At 43.4% G+C, this 16,451-nt stretch overlaps 1 protein-coding gene across 1 annotated transcript in view; it reads right to left on the bottom strand.

The window, feature by feature from the left end:
* The window catches only part of nol6 (nucleolar protein 6 (RNA-associated)), a 43,308-nt gene extending 29,996 nt beyond the window's left edge, over positions 1-13,312 (bottom strand). Inside the window, exons 1-14 of the mRNA XM_079517169.1 lie at positions 13,105-13,312; positions 10,929-11,162; positions 10,334-10,450; positions 8,932-9,111; positions 7,746-7,914; positions 7,392-7,526; positions 6,886-7,046; positions 4,964-5,084; positions 4,655-4,713; positions 4,112-4,213; positions 3,211-3,326; positions 1,721-1,898; positions 919-1,041; positions 385-533 (exon numbers count right to left, since the gene is read on the bottom strand). Coding sequence (XP_079373295.1) covers positions 385-533; positions 919-1,041; positions 1,721-1,898; positions 3,211-3,326; positions 4,112-4,213; positions 4,655-4,713; positions 4,964-5,084; positions 6,886-7,046; positions 7,392-7,526; positions 7,746-7,914; positions 8,932-9,111; positions 10,334-10,450; positions 10,929-11,162; positions 13,105-13,143 — 1,883 coding nt within the window. The 5' untranslated portion in view covers positions 13,144-13,312. The remainder of the gene's footprint in view (positions 1-384; positions 534-918; positions 1,042-1,720; positions 1,899-3,210; positions 3,327-4,111; positions 4,214-4,654; positions 4,714-4,963; positions 5,085-6,885; positions 7,047-7,391; positions 7,527-7,745; positions 7,915-8,931; positions 9,112-10,333; positions 10,451-10,928; positions 11,163-13,104) is intronic.
* Positions 13,313-16,451: the final 3,139 nt, after the last annotated feature.

A 16,451-nucleotide genomic window follows, 5' to 3' on the forward strand; every position in this document is an offset into this window, starting at 1 on the left:
GGAGTTATGATCGTTTTAAGATTTTCGTTTTCGTCAGCTAAACAGGCAGGGGAGACTTTCGATTACACGTCATCGGATCAGGCAACAAGCGCTCCAAGGCTCTAGAGCGATGCGAACGGTTTTATTTTCATTAATCTCTGTCTTGTTTATCAATCTCCGTGTTGGGCACTTGACCGTGACCTTGAACTTGGACGGATAACTCCGACTTGGACATTCAAGGTGTTAACAAGAGCTTGTGACTTAGATAATAACTACATTGGATCCATTTAAGCTCTCTACTACTTTTCCTGAAAAGTAACAGTGTTTCCATGTGACTGCCACGCTAACCATGTACTGACAAACTAAATGGACCACAATTGTGCCCACTCGGGTAGAAATACATACAGCTGTAGCAGGTGAGTGATGATCTGTTTGGGGATCAGTCTTTTCTGGCAGTCGGTCTGTCCTTTCCACACCACCGTTTCAATGATGGTTCCGTCCGGGAAGCGCCTCAGGTCGGATAGAGGGCCCCACAGCTGGCGAAACGGCACTGCCTAGAAAGAGAACATACTGTAGGTTACTGTGGGTATCTGTACTGTACATCTGTCGATTCATGTTTAAATGCAATTAATTTGGTGGACTACCCAGCAGTCAAAAAGGTAACATAAAATGTTATTCACTATTTGGTGCACAATAGCATATTGTAGTAGCAGTATTTTATTCACTCATGATCACACAAAATACAAAACGTATACACTGTATACTCTGTTATTACAATAAATAAACAGTATATTGTGTATCTCTTTAACTGTGGAATATTTTACATGATTTATCACTAGATCAATTATTCCATTAAAATAAATTGACTTTTGTCCATGATTTATCGTCTCACGTCAACATGAATTAAAAATTGTAACACACACACACACACGTGTGTACCTTGGGGCTGTCTGCCGGTGGACCTCTCTCCAGGACGGCTGCCGCTTGCTCTGGCCTCAAGATCAACCCAAACGATATGGGGGGCTGAGCCTTGTGCTGGGGGGCTGCGCTCTCTACGGACCACTGTGACCATAATTTATGCACAAAGGAATAATAATATTACACTTGATGAATGCAGCGAAGCACGGAATGCAACTCGTCTTTGAAAGGTGTATAAGATAGAAAATGAATGGAGAGTGGGCAGGGTTAAGCATCGTGTTTTTTTTTGCGTCTTACAATAGTACACGCTGAAATAGTCATATAGCCAATATACAGTAGATCTATAAGCTCAACATGTTGTGAGCTTGTTGATCTGCTGCTTTTGCTCTAATATTTTCAGATGCCTCTGCGGCCAATTACATAAAATTTTTGGGGTCCTTGACATGAAATCTTGAGCACCACTGAATCTGATATAGAAACATAGGTATTTCAGAAAACTTTTAAAAAAAACATTTTTAAAATGTCGACGTCAGGCCTAAAAATGGGCTGAAACACCAAAAGAGTTTTGGGCGGGAACCCCTTTTGGTGTTAGCATCATGTTATGCTTTAGCTATTGAAAAATAGCAGATCTACAAGCTCATAGCGCGCCACCGAGTGGCGCGCTACGAGCTTGTAGGTCTGCTATTTTTGAAAGATCGAAGAACGACTGACATAGAAACATAGCTTTTTCAGAAAACTGTCAGGATGTAGAAGACATTTTTAGAATCTGATCTCAGGTCAAAATGGGTTAACTGTAGGGACCCCTAGTCCCTACTCCGCTTACCTCCGGGTCAGGAGAGAGGGAGTGGGTGAGCAGCTGGACCCTCTGGCCCAGACCTCGCCGGAGGATGGACAGGATGTAGGGCAGCGCTGTGTGGACGTAGTTCCCACTGTGGTCCATCAGTTCACCCAGCAGGTTGAGCTTTTTACAGCTGGACTGAAGCTTCACCAACTCACAGAGACTGACCGGTTGAGACAAAGAAAACATCACAAATTAACGTTGGGTTTAGCGGTTCTCAAACCTTTTTTTTCTTTTTTTACCCAGAACGATATGCATTTGGCCGCGGACCCCCCGTCGGACTATGTTTTGTGCCAGGGGACACAGCAGGGAAAATGTAACACCAACTATTTTTCAAAAACATTAATGTTCAAAAAAATAGCAGATGCACAAGCTCGCTAAACAGAGCTTGTACAGTATGTCTGCTATTTTTGAGAACGACAGATCAGTTTCAGTTTTCTGAAAAACCCATGCAACTACTTGCAAGCATTATCCCCAATGGAAGTTGCAAAGAGTTGCATTGGTGCGGACAGGCCTAAAGCCCAAACCACACCAAAGGGTCGGGTCTGGAGTCGGGACGAGACGGTATCAGTCCACCCGACGTGTCCACACGTCATAAGCAATCCAACCGACGGATCCATAGGACGTGTGTACACGTCCTAGCACATCTTCAATGATATCAAATATTCAGATTTGTTTTCCTTTCTTTTTTTTTTGTTGGACTCCAAGGCTCTTCGTTCACCGCTGCAGAAAGAATGCCTCGTATCTCCTAATCTAGGGCACTCTCTGTGGTTTTGATCTGATGGATATACTAAGCTCTTCGTTTCCGACTTCTGACCTGCCTCTCGTTCAAAAATATGAACGCGAGGGATCATCAGCGATTATTATCGGATTCTTAGCGAGGTAAGCAAGCAAAAATATGTCTCCGATTTGTTTTCGGACCGAAGGGGGGGCTTTACAGGGTCCATGTCTTCCCGGCACCCCGAGCTTCTATTCTGAAGGAATCCCGGCACAGATTGTGTTAAGGTACCAATGCAAGTCATTGCAACTCAATGAGTTGCATTGGTGTGGTTTACCTTAGAAACCGTCTCATCCCGACCCGATGGTGTGGTTTGGGCTTTAAAACTGTTTTGTTGCAAGGTGTTGCGACTAGCTGCATCGGTGCGGTCTGGCCTTTAGTAGCACTTGCCAAAGCGCTTGCCCTAGCCTTGACGACCTTGCAGGCTTATGCAAAGGCTAAAATGTAATTTAGATGGCACGCTATGTAGACCTGGCATCCTATAGTTTGTATAGTACAGACTATAGATGTTTTTGATATTATACCGTTTAGACTGACGATAGGTTATTGGTTTACCTGCTATGATCCTAGATTACTATTTCTATGCATTTGATGTAGTACCTCATGTTTTCCTTGCCTATCGTAAATGGCTCTGGATTAAGAGTGTCCGCTAAATGCCTAAATTGTAAGTATAACAAAGTGTTGAACAGGCCCGTACTGGAAGACGTGGTCACACGTGCGTATCATGGGTTTGGGGGTCATGAGGAGTGCGTGGAACCCGTCCACCGTGGGGTCGTCCCAGAACTGCATGGACGACGTCGCCTCGTGCTGCACCTGAGGAGCGATAACATTTGGGAATGTGGTCAAACCACCATCCATGACATGTGTTAATACACCAATGGAAGGTCAAGGGCCCCCAATTTGATATGCATTTATTAGACCGAGGACAGCGCATTTAAAAAAGATTTGGTGCCAGAGACCCCCATAAGAGATCTTAGTTGCTAGATTGAGTACAGAACTCTACAACTGTCTATTACTGTAGGTAGTAAAATGAACCACTTCCAACTGGCTACTGGACAATCACAGTATACAGTAGGCTTTGGGATCTATATATTCTATGCCTTGAAACCTCATGGTACATATATCCTGTCAAATACTGTTGAAGTGAATGGCTATAGGCGACTTTTCATCTTTTGTTTTTCCGATATTGCTTTTGTTCTGTGATCTGGTTCTTAACTCCCTTTTTGTTTTTCCTATGTAGCAGAAGGCACAAGGTAATTTAACACATTTTGTGCCCAAAACGTCTGTGGACGTCCTGGGTATTACCGCACGTGCATAGCCCAAGACGTCTGTGGACGTCTTTGAAAAACACGTGGTGCCAAAGTTTGTGTTTTCGCCATTGAGAATGCATTTGGCGTTTAAATTAAATAACTCAGAAACTATAAAACATTTCAAAGTAAAAAGTTCCAGCATGTGTCTCCACAGTCAGCTGAATTATAAAAAATGTGAATGGATTTTCTAGGTGAAAGTGATTTTGGGCAGTTTTGCGTGGGCTCTCAATGTGTTAAGGAAGTGCTTTGTAATCTGTCGCCCGGTTTATCCAAATAAAAAGAGTTCACCTGTTTGTAGGTGCAGGCTGTCATCTCAGCACACAGGTTGAGATGACCGGAGGGGTCCACAAACACCACTTGGAAAGCACTGTGAAAGTCGGCCAGGGACGGCTGCAGGGAAAAACAAAAGGAAAGAACGATAGAACAAAAAAACAAAATTATAGACAGTACGCATTCGCTTCAAAGAACGAAACAAAGAGGGTTCAACAAACTCTACAGTTGGGTGCCACCGATATTGTCCCTTATCATTAGACCCATTTTTCTAAATCCTCCAGTTTTCTGAAATAAATATTTTCACGATTTTTCAAAAATAGCAGACCTAGAAGCTCGTAGCGCGCCACTCGGTGGCGCGCTATGAGCTTGTAGATCTGCTATTTTTCAATAGCTAAATTATAACATAATGTTTAAAACACCAAAAGGGGTTCCTGCCCAAAATGGGTTAACTGTCCTTTTGCGCAGATCACGCAAACCTCAGCAAAAAGAAAAGGACAATATCGATGGCCTCCAACTGTAGGTTTCCTATTTTGAGGCCTTTGGTGCCAGGCTACTCACTGCTGTTGAGTCAGCATCTCTGGCCAGGGTAATTCCATTACTGGTCAGGTCCGTGGAAGCTGAGGTTAAGAGAGGGATGGAAAAGTTGGAACACAAGTAGCAGCATTATGATAATAACCAATATAATATCCATCAGTATAGCCAAGAGCAGATTATACAGAATAATAACACAATAATACAATTAGATAACAGCAGCATTTGTTGATGCACAAAGCCTAATTTATACTGACACCATTGTGCGATTGGATAGTATAAATTATGTGCTTCTTGTTTCAGGTCTGACGGACGGGACACGGTCAAGATTCTCACCCAGGAAGTGCAGGCTGTTACGGAGCAGCTGATAGGCTGTCATGCTGTTACCGACTCTGTGGGTGGTCAGGAGATAGGCCAGCAGCATGGAGCCCAGGAAGCCGTTGAAACATCCTGTTCCCTGGGAGAAATGGAGAGCATGAAATATGTAAGGGATAATATCTGGCTAGGTGGTCATTGTCGGGAGATAATTCACCGACAGGGAGTTTAACCACCGAGGCGAAGCCAGATATTATCCCGCTTATTACATGGCTACCTAACATAAATAAATATATTGGCACAACAAAAAAAGTATTCCAGAAGTTCGCGCTGGCTGCGTCTGGCCAGCTGCAGGGCTGCAGCACTGTCGGAAAACAAGGAAGTGAGTTGATCAAATAGAATCCATGTTCGGGTCCTGCTTCGTCTATTTCTCGCTCAAATGTTTTCAAAAACATTTTTGAGAGCAATGTTTAGCTATTTGTGTGTCACTAGTGTGTGTGTGTGTTTACATGGCTGTCATGTTGGAAACAGCAGTAAATCAAGCGGGGCGCAGCCGCGCAGCTGGTGCTCAGAGGGTTTGATTAGGCAGAGGTCTGTTATACAGCGGAGCGGTCATTATGATGAGATAACTCACCGCTGAAATAAGCGATTGACCAATCAGAATCAAGCATTCAACCAAGCCATGTAATAAACACACAGATATATCGGTTATTATACTCTTTAGGCCTACTCATACTCCAGTGTTAGGTGATAAGGTGACCACCGAAAACTACAACATGACGTCACACCGCGGTGGTTAAGAGACTCACCGCTCACCCAAACACATCTCTCTTGTTCTTACTAAAACTACAACATGACGTCACACCGCGGTGGTAAGCGACTCACCGCTCACCCAAACACATCTCTCTTGTTCTTACTAAAACTACAACATGACGTCACACCGCGGTGGTAAGCGACTCACCGCTCACCCAAACACATCTCTCTTGTTCTTACTAAAACTACAACATGACGTCACACCGCGGTGGTAAGCGACTCACCGCTCACCCAAACACATCTCTCTTGTTCTTACTAAAACTACAACATGACGTCACACCACGGTGGTAAGCGACTCACCGCTCACCCAAACACATCTCTCTTGTTCTTACTAAAACTACAACATGACGTCACACCGCGGTGGTAAGCGACTCACCGCTCACCCAAACACATCTCTCTTGTTCTTACTAAAACTACAACATGACGTCACACCGCGGTGGTAAGCGACTCACCGCTCACCCAAACACACCTCTCTGTTTTTATTAACCACCGTTCTGGTGGTCACCTTATCACCTACAACTGGAGTATGAATAGCCCTTTAACAGACATGACACAGGTCGACAGTGTGTAACAGGCCAAATTGTACAGTTGGGTGCCACCGATATTGTCCCTTATCATTTGACCCATTTAGGCCTGACCTCAAAATTTAAAAAAAAATCTTCTAAATCCTCCAGTTTTCTGAAATAAATATTTTCACGATTTTTCAAAAATAGCAGACCTACAAGCTCGTAGTGCGCCACTCGGTGGCGCGCTATGAGCTTGTAGATCTGCTATTTTTCAATAGCTAAATTATAACATAATGTTTAAAACACCAAAAGGGGTTCCCGCCCAAAATGCGTTAACTGTCCTTTTGCGCAGATCACGCAAACCTCAGCAAAAAGAAAAGGACAATATCGATGGCCTCCAACCGTAGATGCATGCTAAGGCAGCAGGACTGCCTTTTTGAGCGGTCGACAAAACAGAGTAGCTTGCAGCACCTTTTTTGTCTTTGATAATGCAAGGCAGCCAGATAATAACGTCCTTCACTTTTGAAGGATTTACCTATACACAATAAATAAATAAAAAATATAATAATTCCGACATTCAAAAAGGTATTCCTTCAGTTGAAAAGTGACTTTATGGCCCCTTACCTGGTCAAGCTCTCTTTGTCGGAGCCATACTTTGAGCAGGGCCACTCCGTCTGCGAAGGCCGAGCACCTGGATCTGACGGCAGACAGGAACTGGAGGTGACTCCTGGGCAGCAGGTCCCCCAGAATAGAACTACTATAATGTGGAGTGGGGGGTTCATTCTCTGCATGGACAGACAACAACAACATCAAAGGTTATTGGGACGCGTAGCCGTATGTCACGATTATGACATTTTACATACACAAAATAATACACAAATAATTGCGATTAACGATTTAATTGTGTTTTTTTTTGTCGTTGGACGCTGGAACATCTGAATAAATTTACAATTCTGTTTGGCTTTGAAGAATAACCTAAATATACAAAGAAATGAAGACATTTGTAAAAAATAGGGATGCCAGTTAAGATCATTCGAAACATGTCTGGATTTTTGGACTACCTCCTAACAGACAATCTTTGCTCCCCTAGACAGCTTGGTAAACACTACCTTAAAGTCACTAGTTCTCACCAGTTTGGGAGGCCTGGACGCCAGTGTACCACTCCGTCCGAATGTTGTTCCTCTTGGGGTGGAAGCGGCTGGGCTTGAAGAAGCCAGGAGGGGGGCAGGCATGGACGCGCACGGTGAACCGAGAAGATTCCTTACCTAATAATAGAAATTAACATTATTAGTAGTATAACAGCCACTCACGGGGCTTACAGGTTATTGTGACAAATGTTAACGCTGGACATAATACGAGCGCACCTCTTCCACATATAAACTCATAACCGGGCTGGGAAAGTTATTGGACACGCAGAATGAAAGTAATACATCACACATGGAATATATCTAGTAATTTATGGTGTCATTTTCAATGATTCACACCTGGAGGGGTCAACAGCAGAAGGGGCCGGAGGCGGTTGCCGTGGAGACAAGAATAGCGCATGTCTCCGATCTCGGAGGAGGAAGCGAGATGCTGTGCCAGGCCTGCCAGGTAGAGGGCCCTCTTCCTGGGGTACCTCTGGTTCAGAATGTCCTTGGGGTGAAGGATCTCCTGATGTCCAAGCACAACCAAACATTTATCTTGTTGTAAAACATGCACTTGTTACTCAACGTTGCATGACCTAGATCAGGGGTTCTCAACCCGTGGGTCGCGACCCCTCGGGGGGGGTCGCCAAATTATTTTAGGGGGTCCCCAAAAAGGTTTTTAATTTTATTTTCACGATTTTTCAAAAATAGCAGACCTACAAGCTCGTAGCGCGCCACTCGGTGGCGCGCTATGAGCTTGTAGATCTGCTATTTTTCAATAGCTAAATTATAACAATGCTTAAAACACCAAAAGGGGTTCCCGCCCAAAATGGTTTAAGGTTATTGTAGGGGGGGGGGCGGGGGTCCCGAGACATTGCCAAAGCATTTCCGGGGGTCCCTTGCCAAAAACGTTGAGAACCCCTGACCTAGATGTTATCACTGACAGATTCCAATATGGCATTCCAGGCCTGAAGCAGGCCCATTTATATCAATAACATTTAGAGCCTGACTGATGCCAGATTCATTTTCTTGGTCCGATGCCAATCCAGATTTTGGAAAGTCTTACCAATGTATTGACTGGTATTGTGTCAAAAAGTGCTAAATCAATCCTAATCTTTCTGAAAAACAAAAAGTCCTGATCTATAAGCTCACAACGTGTCGCAATGACTTGTTGTGAGCTTGTAGATGTGCAATTTTTTGTATAAAGTTTTGAAGAAAAGCGTCTTTATCGCCTATAATTACATCCCATAGGGACAGCACGCAGATTGAAGGTGGTTAAAAAAAAATCACTTGTGTGAAGTGAGGGGCACTCTTATCGTCATACATCATCATACCGTGCTCAGCCAATCAAATCATTTCAAATTTGGTACACACCAACACACACAGCTGTGCATAGGAGGGGCTAGTGGGGCCACTCAAAAATCAGGACACATCGGTGGCATAATTGTCGACGGCGGCGTCATCAAAAGAGTCAAATAAAATAATAGCCGATATAATGGCCAGACTGATGTATGTATCGACGTGGCTGCAGCAGGCGACTTACAGCAGGCATGGTGACAGACAGGTCCACAGTGACACGAGGTTTGCTGCAGGTACCCAGAGGGTAGCTACCTATCAGATCCACAGAGGTGGGAGTAGCCATGTGGAACTTGCCCTTGGTCACCTTGGGCACCAGGAAAAAAGGAACCTTTACCGTTCCAGTCAGCCACGACAGATCACTTATCTGCACACGGGGGGGGGGGGGGGGAGAGAGACGGAGGGACAACAAACACATTAGTAAAAGTGTTCATGGTGGTAACTCAATGAGCAGACATAGTTTGTGAAAGTGTTCATGGTGGTAGCTCAATGAGCAGACATAGTTTGTGAAAGTGTTCATGGTGGTAGCTCAATGAGCAGACATAGTTTGTGAAAGTGTTCATGGTGGTAGCTCAATGAGCAGACATAGTTTGTGAAAGTGTTCATGGTGGTAGCTCAATGAGCAGACATAGTTTGTGAAAGTGTTCATGGTGGTAGCTCAATGAGAAGACATAGTTTGTGAAAGTGTTCATGGTGGTAGCTCAATGAGCAGACATAGTGTTCATGGTGGCAGCTCAATGAGCAGACATAGTTTGTGAAAGTGTTCATGGTGGCAGCTCAATGAGCAGACATAGTGTTCATGGTGGCAGCTCAATGAGCAGACATAGTTTGTGATAGTGTTCATGGTGGCAGCTCAATGAGCAGACATAGTTTGTGAAAGTGTTCATGGTGGCAGCTCAATGAGCAGACATAGTGTTCATGGTGGCAGCTCAATGAGCAGACATAGTTTGTGATAGTGTTCATGGTGGCAGCTCAATGAGCAGACATAGTTTGAAATAAATACACTGTTATTTGAGAGTCCAGACCACTAGTTCTCGGCCGTGGTCTAGACTCATTTCCTGTGGAGTTTCATAGCCTTTTCCTTTAGTCAAAATGTAACTTCTACCTGAACAGCTAGAAAACACAATATGGCTCAAATCTGTCATTCTGGCTCCAACAGCTAGAACGACAAAATGCAATTCACCTCCTAAAATAGTAATCCAGAGTTAAGAAAATTCACACCCGTGTGAAGTGAGGGGCGCTCTTATCATCGAACATCATCTCATACTGGCCATTGGCCAATCAGAAGGCCTGTTGCCTGTGATTGGTTAGCTGTCCGATTTGCTCGTCTACATATGACGTAAATTATTCCTTCATTGTCAATGGCGTTTAATGTTTTGATGTTTCATTTACGTCATATTTAGCGGAATTTTGAGCTAATTTCTCCCTTCATCGTCAATGGCAAATCTTGAAAGGTGGGGGAAAATTGAAGAACGACTGACATAGAAACATAGCTTTTTCAGAAAACTGTCAGGATGTAGAAGACATTTTTAGAATCTGATCTCAGGTCAAAATGGGTTAAGAACTTGTTGACACCCAGGAATACACACCTCAACGGCTGGAGATGATGGCACCGTTTGAAGCAACTCGGTGACTGATTGGACGAAGGCATCGATTTGCTGTTTCCTGCGTTCACTCAGGGCAACCTCCTTCAGCAACTCCTCCATCTGTCATCATCATGATATAAAACACACTGTTTTTAATTGCATATTATTCAGACCTGTATCCATTTCACCCAAAGAACATAGTTATTGCATTAGGTTAGGACAGTGGTTTTCAACCAGTGGTCCAGGGACCACCACTGGTCCTTGAAGATGGACTAAAATGATGGACAGTTGGTAACCAAATGGACCCTTATGAGTCTTTAACTCTTGAGAGTGTAGTTGTACAACGAAACCAAATGGACCCGTAAAAAAATTGAGAATGTAGAAGAATTGTTATTTTGATCATTGTTTGATCAGCCTGTTATCTCTCTATGGTACCAACATCAATACAGCAAATCCTACCCAATGATAACAACATATTCTAAGTTTTAACAGTCTAAATCTGAATAACGCTGAATAAATAATGGACCTTGATTTGAAAAAGGTTGAAAACCACTGCGTTAGGATAACGTTTAATGCTGCATCATCATGTCCGTCTGACCTGCATCTTCAGCAGGCTGCAGTGGAACAGGCTCTCGGCCTCTTTGAGCTGGTTCAGCTCATCCACGGTGGGTGGTCTGTACAGGTCATTGCGGGACATCTTGATGGGTCTGGCCACCAGGGTGCCCATGCCGTCTCCATCGTCCGGTTTGGTTCGTTTAGCTTTAGTCGGGCCGTCGTCCTCCTGCTCCTCTTCTTCATCCTCTTCGCCGTGGGATGAATCCGCCAGAGGCATCTGTGCAGTGGAAGCAGACGTACAGTCGTACACGTCACGTCAGTTAGTACTACTGTAGGTTCCTGTTTTTGGTAGGTTTGCACTTTACAACAGCAGATGGATGGATCACACCCTTCCTCACATGCCTAGCTCCTTATCCTAAAAGGCCTATAGAGCACCGAAGTCTGACGTCAATATCGGTAGAGTAGAGGGCGCAAATCCACGGGTTCATGTACTTTTTATTTGCATTGTAAACCCCATAGGGGGATTTTAGATCGTGTTTGAAAGTCATCCCGACCGTTTCACTCATATGGATATGAAGAATCAACTGACTGAGAGAAAACGCTATCGTTACTGCTATTGAATTAGTTAAATTTTTGCTAGAAATACATGATATATGAAATATATATCATATATGAGAGACTGACTGTCGCCAACGATACAGAGACACCTCCCTGACAATAACGCAGAGACAGCTTTTATGAAATGATTTTAAGATGACCCCGTGTTTTTCTCCATAGAGAAATTACTTCCGTGAACCAGGGGAATCGAGGGGACGAGCGAGTGACGTCAGGACTTCGGCGCTCTATTCATACTATTCATTTTAGGTGATAAGGTGATGAGTTCCTGTTTTTGGCTACAGTATATAGAAGCCATAAACAGCTATATAGAATATTTGTACATCTCAAAATGTTATGATGAATTGAACATGGTGGACCCTATTGTAAACAAGTGTAATGCTTTATAGTGTCGTCCACAGTTAACAGTTTTGTATTGACTTGTGCTTGAAATGTACTGTAATTCTCCAATCTGTTAATAAATCTTTCAATCAATCAATCAAACCGAAAACTACAACATGACATCAGTCGTGGTGGTAAGCGACTCACCGCTCATCTCTATTGTTTTTTTTTTATAACCACCAGCATTTCAGTGGTCACCTTATCACCTAAAACTGGAGTAATAACTATATGAATACACCTTTAGTATCAGTCATCTCCAGTCCACGCTGCTTGACTTGTAACACTTCTCTCCTTGCTGATCTCCTGGCATGCTCCTTCAACTGATATAGAATTATACCTGGTCTTTTTCACTTAGTTCTCTCCCTTTTGAATCCCTTTCACTGGCTTCGCAGTTGCTGGTCGGCGTGGTTGCATCCAATTCAAAACACTGGTGATTGGCACAAGGCCATCAATGGCATGATGATGACATGACACTTGCCATCCTTTTACCTTCAAGACATGATCCAATTCCCACATCAACTAACTGTCGTCTGCCTCTCCCATGACACCCTCCCTGTAGCTCCAAAAGTCTATGTTCCCATCTCCCCAACTGTGGAATGACCTCCGACCCTGATCAGTACGACTGCAGACTCGCTCGCCCTTTTCTATCTCACCCTCTGGCGCTCCTCATAACCATTTTTGTTTTTGATTGAATACTTTAGTCAAGATTAAGAAATGTAAATAGAAGGTACAACAAAAAAAACATCTAGCGCAAACAAAGTTCTGGGGACGTACGTATTGTTTCCATTGTGGTCCTATCCCACTTCCTATTTTCTGATGCCATAGGGCATAGGCTATCAATGTTATAATATCCAGTTATATTTTGTTTGACTGACCACAAATAGGCATGTTATTTAGTCTAGATACCATGATGTTTAGAGTTTAGACAAATTGTAAGTTTGATACCTAGTATAGTTGTTCATCGTACTTTGTCACACTGTCTTCAACAAATACTTTTTTGTAGTTATTATTTATTAGCCGATTCTGATACGAGCATCTGCTAAATTGTAACGGTTTACCTAATTAGAACACGGTCAGTAATAATTATAAGAAATGATTATCTCATCCATCTCTGGGTGTAACGTGTGGGCAGTAGTGGTGTTGAAGTAGCCATGCAGCAGGCTGCTATATAATGCAGCTCTGAGTTCCCATCATGTTATTATTCTGAAAGACTCCATTCTTACCTCCTCTGTATCCTCCGCGGCCGTTGTTGTGCTGATCATAATTGTTCCTGCTTTTAATGACGAAAAATCATCCACTTCGTCTGTGATTACAATAACGAATATAGGCTACCGATAAATGTGTTTTATTTCACCATTGGTTTTCACATGTGCAATGGGTCACCCTAAATGTGTTTTATTTCACCATTGGTTTTCACATGTGCAATGGGTCACCCTAACGCCACTGCCTGGAGGCTGGAAAACATTTCTCTGATTGGCCTGAGCGCGACTTCAGTGAACGCTGATTGGTCCTGCTCTCAGCTAAGTCAGTTCCCTCCCATTTTGAACAAGGTAGGTTGCATGAGCAGAACCCGGGCTACACACGTCATTTAAAGGTGTAGTTGCATGTCGTTTCCACACGAGAGCGCAATACACTCTCTATATAGACCCCCAGTCGAGATCTCTTCCTGACCTGTCAAATCTAATGAAAATGTGTTGTGAGCACTGAGAACTGAAGACCACATCTCTTGGAAATACCACAGGCTATCTTTCTTACATTTTTATTTGATTACTTCTGTATATCAATGAGGCGTTCCTCTATTTATTAGACTCCCTTGCCATCTATGAACGAGAGAAGAGATCCTGTCAGGTAACAAACAAACAAACAAACAAACAAACAATTAAATAAACAAATAAATAAATACATAAATAAAAAATGTGTTTAGTAGGTCGACTACAACTCACAATGTCTCCGATTGTGCATTGTGGACTTGTAGATCTGCGATTTTCATGCTTGGTCAGGTCATACGTATATACTGTCTTCTGTGTAACACTTTTTTTTGTTGCCCCTTTGGCATCAACAGCTTTCTTGTCATTACAGTCACTGTGCTCTGAACCGATCACTTGAACTCTCTGCACTTTATTTTATTCACTATTCTTTGCACTGTCTTGTCCTGTTTTGCACTTGTCCTAATGTTGTAACTGCACTCTGCTGTCCCACCATACCAAATTCCTAACATGTAATGTTAGGAATCTGATTCTGATTCTGATTCTAATGAGCTCAGTAGGGCTCAGTAAGAGTCTGCTCCTTCTCATCCTCTGACCTTCACCCCCCCCCCCCCCCCCCCCCAAGTTCAAGTCACTCATGGGTGACATGGGTAATGTGCAGCCACAACTCGCCAGTTTACCAAGTCGCAGCGGCGAAAATTCTTCATCAATGTCTTCATCGTTATGCTAACATGCAGCCTTCATCAGTGTAGAATGTCAAACTCACAGATCATTCATTTCCAAAGTGATCAAATTATTTTGTGCAATTAAATGGTCAGCTAGATAATGATAAAAAGGTGAGTATGTGAATACCAATGATAAGTATAGGCCTAACATTTCAGGAATTGTTTACTAATGAACTTTCTCTAGTGTTAACTCTAAACAACTATCCTCTCTCTCTCTCTCAATTCAATGCAATTTAAATTAAGGTGAAGTAAAACTAAAATTGCCTAGTGGTTAAGACATATCGTGGGCCCTATTTTCGCCAGTATAGCCTACCTTACCACTTATCACTAAACTTCTTTTTACTCTTTTGAAAAACATTTTTTGAATAGGCTAGTTAAAATATACAGAATCTATACGTTCAGAATGTGTCGATTGAGATCGGCTAGTTGGACAATTTTAAAATGTTTTTCAAAATAGTAAAAATCACACCTGTGTGAACTGAGTGGTGCAACTCACCCCCCCCCCCCCCCCTCCCCTCTCTCTCTCTCTCTCTGTCTCTCATTAGCAGGCAGCAGTGCAGCACTCTCTTTTACTCTGTTTCTGGCACAACAGCGCCACTTTTGGTAGTCATTGGTACTCGTGCTCATAGTGACATAGTCGGGTGAACACATGGGTGAACACATAGGTGAACACGGACATTGCTGTTCCTTGGAGTGGTTGCACCACTCCAAAAATGGCAAAGAAGTTTAGGGACAAGGGTTAAGGCACTGACGAAAATAGGGCCATATATCTAATGCAGCCTGACAGCAAGTTGTTGTCGGAGCAAAGGTTGTGGGCCTGGGGATTAACATTTCCCAGGCCGACAACATTTCCTCCGTGTCACTCCCCATCTCTCTGTCACACTGCACTCGTCACTCATATGACAGACATACACACAAAGCCACAGGTTGGAGCAGTTAGCGCCGCTCAGAAAAAGTAATAGATAGAAAATAATAGCCATGTTATGAACTCTAACAAGCTCATTGGCTGATGATGGCTGAATCAACTCTGGCTGACAACAGCCATTCACAGGGATTTGAGGCAGGTGACATCATCAAAGTCCTTGATGATGCAACGACTGTGGTAATTGTTCAGTATAAAAGATTTGATAAGATGCCCTTAATATGACTCTACTTTTTCCTTCATTATTTGTCACAGCACAAGTTTACAGGTGTAAAAAGGACACAACAGAAGCCTCTAACAGTGCCATTGTAGTCCAGCAGGTGCACCTCTATTAAATAAGCTTAAAGGATGTTCACTTTGACAGCTCTCGTTCGTAGTACTGAAAAGTCACTGGAAGCAACCACAGATGGTCTGATGATGCTGAGGAAATGGAAGGAGGAAAGAAACCAACCAGGAGAAAAGGAAGCTTTGGCCCAGCAGGACTTGCTGACCGCAGCAGAGCAGATCAGCGACCAAGAAAGACAGTTGAAGGCGGTAAAGGAGGCCCTGACACTGCTTCCGGAAGACGAGGGAGCGAACGAAGGGAAAGACCAAGTCGTCGCCACCCTACAAGACAGTCAGACAGAAGAGGAGAACAAGGAGAGGTGCTTCATGCCGTTGGGGACAGACACAGCCTCGAAGTTGCTGGATTACATGGATAGACTAGAGGCCGATTATAAGGCTCTGTTAGATTTGAACAAGAGACACAACAAGGATCTCAGCAGGATTTTTGAGATAGACACAGCCTGGAAAGAGGAAATCCATAAGTGTGAAGAACACTGGAAAAAGTCCTTGGAAGAGGCGATGCACAAACATGACAGGAGGCTAGAAGAGCAAAATGAGCGGAACACTGTCACCTCCAGGAGACAAGAGTTCATCACAGAGGAGAATGAACACATCCAATGCCAGCTGGATCTCGTCAAGAAGGAATTCCGACAGAAAGAGATTCTTTGGGCCGAAGAAAGGCAGGTTTTGAAGGAAAAGATGGATGCAATGCAGCAGAGCTTTAATGAAAAGATGGGGCCAATGCAACGGAGTGTTATTGAAAAGGTGGAGGCAATGCAGCTGAGCATTAATGACAACATGGATGCCATGCAGGAGAGCTTGAATGAGTTGCAGATGCGATACAGAAAGAAGAGGAGTGTGTGGAGGAGATTGCTCTTCAAGAATAAAGAGAT

Source organism: Electrona antarctica (assembly GCF_951216825.1).
Source record: "Electrona antarctica genome assembly, chromosome: 12".
In the NCBI taxonomy this organism is placed as follows: domain Eukaryota; kingdom Metazoa; phylum Chordata; class Actinopteri; order Myctophiformes; family Myctophidae; genus Electrona; species Electrona antarctica.